Source organism: Malus domestica, chromosome 11, assembly GCF_042453785.1.
Source record: "Malus domestica chromosome 11, GDT2T_hap1".
NCBI lineage: Eukaryota > Viridiplantae > Streptophyta > Magnoliopsida > Rosales > Rosaceae > Malus > Malus domestica.
The window spans coordinates 31389941-31398357 of NC_091671.1; the positions used below are offsets into that span (position 1 = coordinate 31389941).

Consider the following 8417-nt stretch of genomic DNA (forward strand, 5'->3'; position numbering starts at 1 on the left):
ACGGAGAAGATGAAGAAATCAACGAAAAACGATCTTTTGCACGAGCAAGTTGTAGAAGATTGCTAGAGGAGGGGGAACAAATATCTTCTAAGCTCTCTCTCTTTTTCTTGTACGGTAGAATAAATCGCTCTCCAAAGTTGATTTAACCCACTTAAGGTGGACTTAAATAGGCTTTGAGAGAAATTTATTTCCCTTTCCTAGAAGGACCTAATTTCCTATTAAAGAGGGAATCTACATCAAAATAGGAAGCAGTCCTGCGTTTCCTAAAGCAAGAAGATCTCTACACCTGCTGCCCTTTCTTATGAGCAGCCCAGCAGGTGTGGGGGTATTTGTGGAGCAAAAAATAATCACAAAGCGACACGTTGATTTTTGGGTGAAGATGAGAAATTTACCCTCGAGGCATACCGGGTCTTCTACACGCGAGCAGTGGAGAATCATCCATCAACCAAATCAGGAGTACCCAAAATAGGTAACAAGTTCAAATTTGTCTCATCTATCCTCATTCCATAACCTCCAAAAACCTCCCAAAACATTTCTTCTATTATGATAATTAGCCAATTAATATATTTATACCTAATTAATATATTAATTGCTAATTGAATCACCAAATAACACCCCAAAACACACTTAAAGGCCGGCCACACCTCATTCCCTATATATATGACCCTATTTCTTCTAAAAAACTAAGTTGATACTCTTGCAAAACTCCCAAAAACTCTCAAAATACTTTTCTCTCTAAATTCTAACTTTGGCATCGGAGGTTCTTCGGCCAAAACCCCCCCAATTCATTGTGGGTGCGTAAGGCTCTTGGCTTTGACCGAATGTGTTAATTGTTTTGTAGGTGCAATTTTGTCCAAGAAGAAAAAAGCGAAAATTTGCATCCACACAAGCGCTTCTGCACATTCTCATAGGAGAGAGAGAGAGAAACAAACGTTGAGAATGTACAGAGATAGAGGGCACCTATGAGAATGAAGAGAGAGAGAAGGAGGGAGAGAGAGAAACAAACGAAAAGAGTGGGAAAATAAATGGACCAGAAGTACTGAAAAAAAGGCACAACCAACAGCAGTTGGGAAGGGCACTTTCAGCATTTTACTGTTAATAAACAGTAACACCGAGTTTGGGTTTTAGTATAGAAAAAATAATGTGTAGAACACATGTAAAGAAACATTTTTAAACGGGCTCTTAAACTATTGTAAAATTAAAGGTCCATTGGGCCAGCGTAGAAAGAAAAAATAATGTGTAGAACACATGTAAAGAAACATTTTTAAACGGGCTCTTAAACTATTGTAAAATTAAAGGTCCATTGGGCCAGCGTAGAAAGGCCCGTACTATTTTCAGTCCAAACACGACCTCTGGAACTCGCTTCCCCTCTCTCTGTGATCTCACTCTCCTCTTCCTCCTCACCCCGGAATCGTGGAAACTCATTGTAATTGCAATCTGTCGCTGAAAAGGTATGAAAATTTCTGTATTTTGAATTTTCTTTCAAGTGCGATTGATATATTTGATTGGATTTCTTCAAGGGCCTGTCAGTGTCAGTAAACTGGTTTTGCTTGTGATTTCTTGATAATTTGCGTGATTTGTACTGAGATTTGGTTCTTGGTGATGATTTTTGTATGGGATTTAGTTCTGCTCACTGATTCCTCATGGAATTTATGAATTTTGCTTCAATCGGAGAATTGGGATGTTTTCGTATTCGATCGATGTATGGAAGAAATTGGTGATTGGCGTTTAGAAAAAGTTTGATGATTGAAGCTCTTGGTGTCCGCTTCTAATCGACACGGCCATGGCCAAAAGGATCTTGGGTAATTTGATTTTGTTGAAAGGGGTTGAAAGTTGACACATTTGGATGCATTGACTATGGCCGTAAGGCATATCTCAACTTCCTGACATGCACTCAAGCTCTGTGCCTTGAGTGCTTCACCTGTGTGAGCTCCCTTGACATATCACCGTTGGCAAATATTAAATGTCTAGATGTCCTTTACTACTTCTTGTGCCAAAGGTTATATTTTTATTTTTCTGATTTGTACTGTGTGCGTTTGGATGACGACTTTTAAAGTTTTATAGAACCTAGGGTAAATTAGTTACAAAAGCACTACAAAAATCGTGTGGATGGACTTTGAAAATGACGTGATGCTATACATTTGCAGTGCATTTGTTGTGTTCTAGAGTAGATGTTGTACATTTGCAGTGCAATTTTGGTGTTCTAGAGTAGCTTTGTAGTATTTGAGCAGTTCATTGGTAGTCGTCTTGTAGTGCTGTTTTAAGAATAGAGTTCAATGTTTTTTGGGACTTTGAAAGTCCCCCATCTAAACATGGCATAAGGAATTGATAAATGCATTAGGTCAGATCCATTTTGCCAAAGAAAACTTATATAAGAAAGCTCTTCCTTTAGGAAACAAGACCTTAGAGAGGATATGGAGTGATAAATTACCATCCATAGTATTAGTTTCTAATCTTATATGTCCTATATTCAAAAGGACAATAAGGTATGTCCATATGTCATGGAATTACGATACCATTTATGTTTACCAGTGTTTTAAAAAACTATTTTTAAGACTCGCCTAGGTGGTTTTTGGGGTGGGGATATGAAGAAAACGCCTCTGCCCAGCAGGAGTAGGCCATAAACTCACCTAGACGTGTGCGAGGTCACCGCCTAGGCGCCTGCAGCGTTTTGCTGGGGTTAGATATTTTTTTTTTAATAAAAAAAAAAGGCCCAAACACAAAACAACGTCATTCTGGGCAGGTTTTTTTTTAATTAAAACTCAAAAACTCAGTCTGAAACTCGTTTTGGGCAGGGTTCCTTGATGCTGAAAAAGGAGCAGCCTTGCAAACAGAATCGCAGACCAGCACCACCGAGCCCCGACGCCCCTCTTCGGTCTCTTCTCCTACCTTCAGCAACATCTCTTCTCCCATCTTCGGTCTAACCCGTCAATCTCCCACAAGTTCACAATAAATTTGTAATTTAGGTTAGGGTTTCTCAGCTATTGTTGATTATTCTTCTTCAAACGACTCTCTATGTTTGAAATTGTGCCTTATCCAATCTGCATTCTCGGTCGCAAGCAAAGGAAACCTCTAATTAATAATCATATGTTCGAAATTTTTGATTTGGTCATGGTTTCTCACCTATAAGCAATATGTTCGAAATTTATTTGCAATTTTGATGGGTTGTTTACTTCTTTTTGATAGGTTGTTTACTTCTTTTTAATTCATCATCTGTTTACTTCTATTATTTTCAATTCATCATACATATTATATTAATAGTTATAGGTACAGTGAGGCTATTGCCTCACGCCTCGAGGCTTTTGCCGAGGCGGGACTATCCATGAAACGCCTTGGCTTTTTAAAAAATTGATATTTACTTGAAGGTAATTAAACGTGTCTAAAAGCTGCTTGTGGAAAGCCATGTCCTGAGAAATTGCCTTGTAGGCTTATAAGATTGGTGGATTGGGTTTTGTTTGAATTGTTCTATTGAACTAATTGATGAGAAACTGTTCTGGGTTGTGTTCACACTTTTTATTAAAAATATGGACCAACCAATTGTTTAAGTGAACTTTCCTTGCAAGAGAAGAGAAACCATGAACAGTGAATTGATGGCCATAGCGGATCAACCTGACTTTTTGGGGTGTTTTTCTTTTATGTTATTGGAAATGTTATTGCGAAGGTGGATGAATGTATATTGATTTGTGTTATTTGGTTTATCCTTACTACAGAGTAGTGTTTTCTTGCTTTTTAACTTGTTCTTATGTTTATAGTTGTGTAGTTTGTTTAATTAGTTTCTTTTTGAAAAAAAAAGCTTTATGTTATAAGTGTTTTTCAAATGATAACTAAAGCTCAAAATAAAAAACAGTAAAATGACAACAAAATGGTTATCAAACCAGGCCTAAAATTTGAGTTTGTTTTTTTTGTTTGTAATTTTGCACAGAAACCTTTAAACTTCTCAGTCTCAGCTCAGATCACCATGCCTCCAGCTGGCCCTCGATCTGGTGACGCAATCTTTGCCAACGTTGAACGCGTGGTAAGTGAAACCCCAACTCGCCTTGTCTTAACTTTTCAATTTTTCTCAGCATCCTAACATGTTTTAAATAACTAAATTATTTCTCTATCCTTTTAATTTCGAAATTGAAATGGTTTCAGAATGCGGAGTTATTTACGTTGACGTATGGTGCAATTGTGCGCCAGCTGCTCACTGATCTTGAGGAGGTTGAAGAGGTTAACAAGCAGCTTGATCAAATGTAATTTCTTTTTCTCTTCTTTAATCCTCTATATCCAAATTTGATGTTGCATTTCTTTCCTTTTTCTCTGAGAATTATGCCTTTCCTCGAAGTTTAGTTCTAGCATTTAAATTATATGGAAGTATGTGCTTGTGTGCGTCGGTAACTATCTTGGTTTCTTGGTTTTTTCGTTCTTGTACAATTCTGTTTATGGCTGTTAATTTATGTCAATCTTTGATTTGAACTATAAATGTGTTGCAATGATGACAATTTGGCTACATTGAATGTTTGATGGCCAGTAACAGTAACTATTGATATAAATGTAGTTAATTTTCAGTGTAGCTGATTACGTGACAATTTATTGCATCTCAGGGGCTATAATATTGGCATTCGATTAATTGATGAGTTTCTAGCAAAATCTAATGTATCTAGATGTGTTGACTTCAAGGAGACAGCTGAAGTGATTGCAAAGGTTTGTCATTAACATCTGTTTCCTTTTAAATTTGAATATTCTGCGGATCTGAATTGTTCTAAAACCTGGTAACTGTTTCTTTTGTGCTGAACTTTGTTATGTGCTGTACATTTCACTTCAATCTACCACCTGATGCATGGTAGTTATCGAAGCTTCTATTACTTCCCATAGTATAACAATATCTTTCACCAAATATTGGTGGAAATGTAATCCACATATTCTATCTTCTCCCTTCTTGAGGATGACAACGGAGGTTTGTTAGTGAAAACCACGATTTGGATCATGGTTAATGGCTAATATATCTGTTTGATACTTGTCAAAATCCTAAATGCTGAATCCAGTCCACTGATTGTGCAACAAAGCATTAGTAGGCCTAACAATGTTGAATTTAGAATCATTAAGAAGTGGATCTAAGGGTAGTCTATCCGTTTGTTTGGGTTTGAGGCTCTGTCTTGTGATGGAAAAATGGTAATGGGACTGGGTTGTGATTTGTGAGTACATGTATTGGCTTCCACAAGACAGTTACTCAAGTGTTTGCTGCACTCTTTTCATGCTTCGCTGGACCTAGAATGTTTGTTTTGGCTGTGTTTTTAATTGCCATAAACTTCCAGACGAAGATATGAAGTAGTTTTTTGTCATAATAGCTCCATCAATATTTTTGCTACAGGTTGGTTTCAAAATGTTCTTGGGGGTCACCGCATCTGTTACAAATTGGGATGCTGATGGAACATGTTGCAGTATTGTTCTGGAGGACAATCCTCTGGTAGACTTTGTTGAGCTTCCAGATACTTGCCAAGGTCTTTACTATTGCAATATCTTAAGTGGAGTTGTAAGAGGGGCCTTAGAAATGGTGAGTTGTACTTGTAACCTCTTCTACTGCACTGCTTTGAAATATTCCCCCTTTATGTGATTTATGGTTTTCCCTTTTTTCCACTGCAATTATGTGCCTATATAACGGAAGACAACTTCTTACTCGTATACATGCCTTGTTGATATTGGATTTTATTTTTACTCCCATAGAGAATAACACGGATGGTTTTGGTTTTATTCCTTTTATTAAAAGTATTAGTTACAGCACTTGCAACTGAGAAAGCTAGCTCGCTGCTAGGAAACTCGTTATCTATCTATTTATATTTATATATTTTCAAACCCTGCTGTAGTTATATTCCTCACAATTACATGAATCTACCGTGCATTGACTTTTTCAGCTTCAGACGTAGTTTAGTTTTATTAATTCATTTCTTACACAATGTATTTGTATATAAAGTTTTCCATTGCTTCGCCAATGGAAGGGTCCCTATTTTCCATTCCCTTATGCACATTTACTCGAAGTATCAAAGAAGACTTGTATCACTGTAGATTGAGGGTATCCACATGGTTCGTAAGGCTAAAAGTTACTTCCTGATTGGAATAGAGGGGTTTTGAAGGTTCTATTAAAACCTAAAAATGGGGGTAAGGCTAGCCGACATTCACCTCTCCCAGACCCTGCGTGAAGCGGGAGCCTTGTGCACTGGGTACGACCTTTTTTTATTAAAACCTAAAAATGTGAAAGGGTGGTGGAGGGTCTATTTTGTCGTCAGGCATATACATGAATTTTCTCCGCGTCTTTACTCTTTTTCTTGCCTTGCCTTACAGTTACCTTGATTCTGTGGTCAGGTATCGATGAAGACTGAAATCAGTTGGATCCGTGATATGCTTCGAGGAGATGATGCATTCGAGTTGCAAGTTAAGCTCCTCAAGCAAATTCCAGAAGAGTACCCGTACAAAGATGATGAGTAAAATGCTTGCACAGCGTAACCTGAGATGTAAACTGTTTTATTCCTTGAAATCAAATGTTATGTATTTAGTATGCATTCGCGGGCACATTGAATAGATAACCGTGTGTTTCTTTACCCTCCGTTAGGTTTTACCATTCCGATGAACCATGGAAACGACTAAATGTGCAATTTACATGTTTTGTGACTCTCAACCATATTTTTCTTTCATGTAATGGGTTGTAAGAAAAACATGTATGTTTTCAGGAAAGTGTATTGTAACGTGAACTAACAATGCATTATTTTACTGAACCAGAAAGTTTGTCATCAATCCTCCAAGACTAATTTGCTCCTTTTTTCTTATATTATTCTACGACCAATCTACATATGAGAAGACAGGAGGGGGAGAGTTTGAACGTTAGACGCAGTAGGTTGAAGAGAAAGATTTTAACTATCAAGACAATCAATTGCTTGCCAATTAGTCTCGTTAACCTAATGGTCACGGTCAATTTGCTTTTGAATTAATTTGGGACTTGAATTAATTTTTTTTTAATACCTTTGATATTATCTACGCTATTGAGTGAAGGAATGAGTAAAACCTCACAATGAACTAGTCATACTAATTTAGTCCGAATTCACCTTTAACGAGAATAAATACAAAGTCATTTAGAATCTTCGAGAAATAAGAAAGCAGAATAGTACCAATAAATACGCAATAAGAACTCTTGTCAAGAAGATAACGACTCGTATAAAGTGTATGCAAGGGGGAGAAAGAGATATTTTTCACTTGTCCATCTCTCCTTCGACTTCCCTCCCTCCTTCGTACAATTTGTGTCTTTGCTCACTTGGAATCATCCTTAGCGCTAATTCTAGTTAACGACATTGACTTATGAGCCATAGTGTCCTTGACAAGAAGTCTTATTGGCGGAGCCAAGGTGGGGGACTGGCTGCTGCAGACCACAGTAACTGATAAAATCCTCCCTTTAGAATTTCGTTTGACTCTTATGCTAGCTAAAGTACAAATGAAATAAAGAGACCTTTCATTTGTATTTTAAATTGACACCAACCAAAACTATGTCGTTTGTGTTCTGTTTCACTTGAAAAAAAATTTAGCAAACTAATTCTCAAACAAGATGAAGACTAGTCAAACACGCAAACGTCTTCTATGTCTAGATTTCATATCCCCTAATTAATTTATGCTTCTCTGGTGTTCAAGTTCGGTTAGCACCCTCATCACACTTTGCTGTACACAAAATTCTAGTCGTATCAGTATTTTTTCTCATCTTAAGTTTATTGAGATTTTTAGTGTTTTCATATTGGTTTATTGATTTCGAATGATTTTTTTGCAAATATATATATTGGCAATTATAAGAAACGTTTGATCAATTTTTGGAAGTTTTTATTTTATGACTCAATTGTTGTAAATTTCTGACTCCGTCACTAATTGTTTATGTATCAGTATAATTCCGTTTTCTTAACTCTTGAAGATTCTAAATCATTTCATGTGGCAGGGACATTATAAAATAGGATATGTTATCTACATAACTCTTTTTACTTCTCACATACATGTTAATTTCTGTCATTTGATATTATTTAATTCATTTAATTCAAAGACAAAAAATAAAAAAAATGTGCAAGATCCAAAAATAGGTGCGCTCTATAAAATTTGTTTATGTAGGTTCATATTCATTTTCATTGTTGCTGGTTTGCTGCCATTGGTGGTGAAGTCAGACTCGTTGAATGCTGTCAGATATGCTGCCATTGGTGGTGGGTGGAGTCAGACTCCTTGATGCTGTCACATTGGTTACCACAAGAGGATGAATGCATGGCAAACGAGGGATCCCACGTCCATGTTGTTCTGTCTTGTCCAAACACCATCAGCTGGTGCTTCAGCATTCTCCTTGGACCACTAATTAGGTGGCTCGTCGGATTGCACGCTATAGTACTAGGACTTCGTGGTTTATCCTTGTGGCACGTCAT

General features: G+C 37.0%; 1 protein-coding gene across 2 annotated transcripts; it reads left to right on the forward strand.

Annotated features, from left to right (window-relative positions):
• The first annotated feature begins 1248 nt into the window (after positions 1-1248).
• Positions 1249-6768, forward strand: LOC103448522 (uncharacterized). 2 transcript variants are annotated; one of them, XM_029088939.2, is made up of 7 exons: positions 1323-1451; positions 2796-2966; positions 3923-4015; positions 4135-4232; positions 4584-4683; positions 5351-5533; positions 6340-6768. In XM_029088939.2, the coding sequence occupies exons 3-7, from the start codon at positions 3959-3961 to the stop codon at positions 6460-6462; spliced, it is 561 nt and encodes a 186-aa protein (XP_028944772.1). In that variant the 5' UTR covers positions 1323-1451; positions 2796-2966; positions 3923-3958; the 3' UTR covers positions 6463-6768. The 2 variants fall into 2 exon arrangements, with proteins under 2 accessions (XP_028944771.1, XP_028944772.1); XM_029088938.2 differs by lacking the exon at positions 2796-2966 and having other exon boundaries at positions 1249-1451.
• The last annotated feature ends 1649 nt before the right edge of the window (positions 6769-8417 follow it).

What these genes read in the sequence shown, in the direction of transcription:
- LOC103448522 (XM_029088938.2), top strand. Translation starts at nt 3,959, where the DNA reads ATGCCTCCAGCTGGCCCTCGATCTGGTGACGCAATCTTTGCCAACGTT. An exon ending in TTGCCAACGTTGAACGCGTG is followed by an intron (nt 4,016 to 4,134) that starts GTAAGTGAAACC and finishes AAATGGTTTCAG; the next exon opens with AATGCGGAGTTATTTACGTT. An exon ending in TAAGAGGGGCCTTAGAAATG is followed by an intron (nt 5,534 to 6,339) that starts GTGAGTTGTACT and finishes TTCTGTGGTCAG; the next exon opens with GTATCGATGAAGACTGAAAT.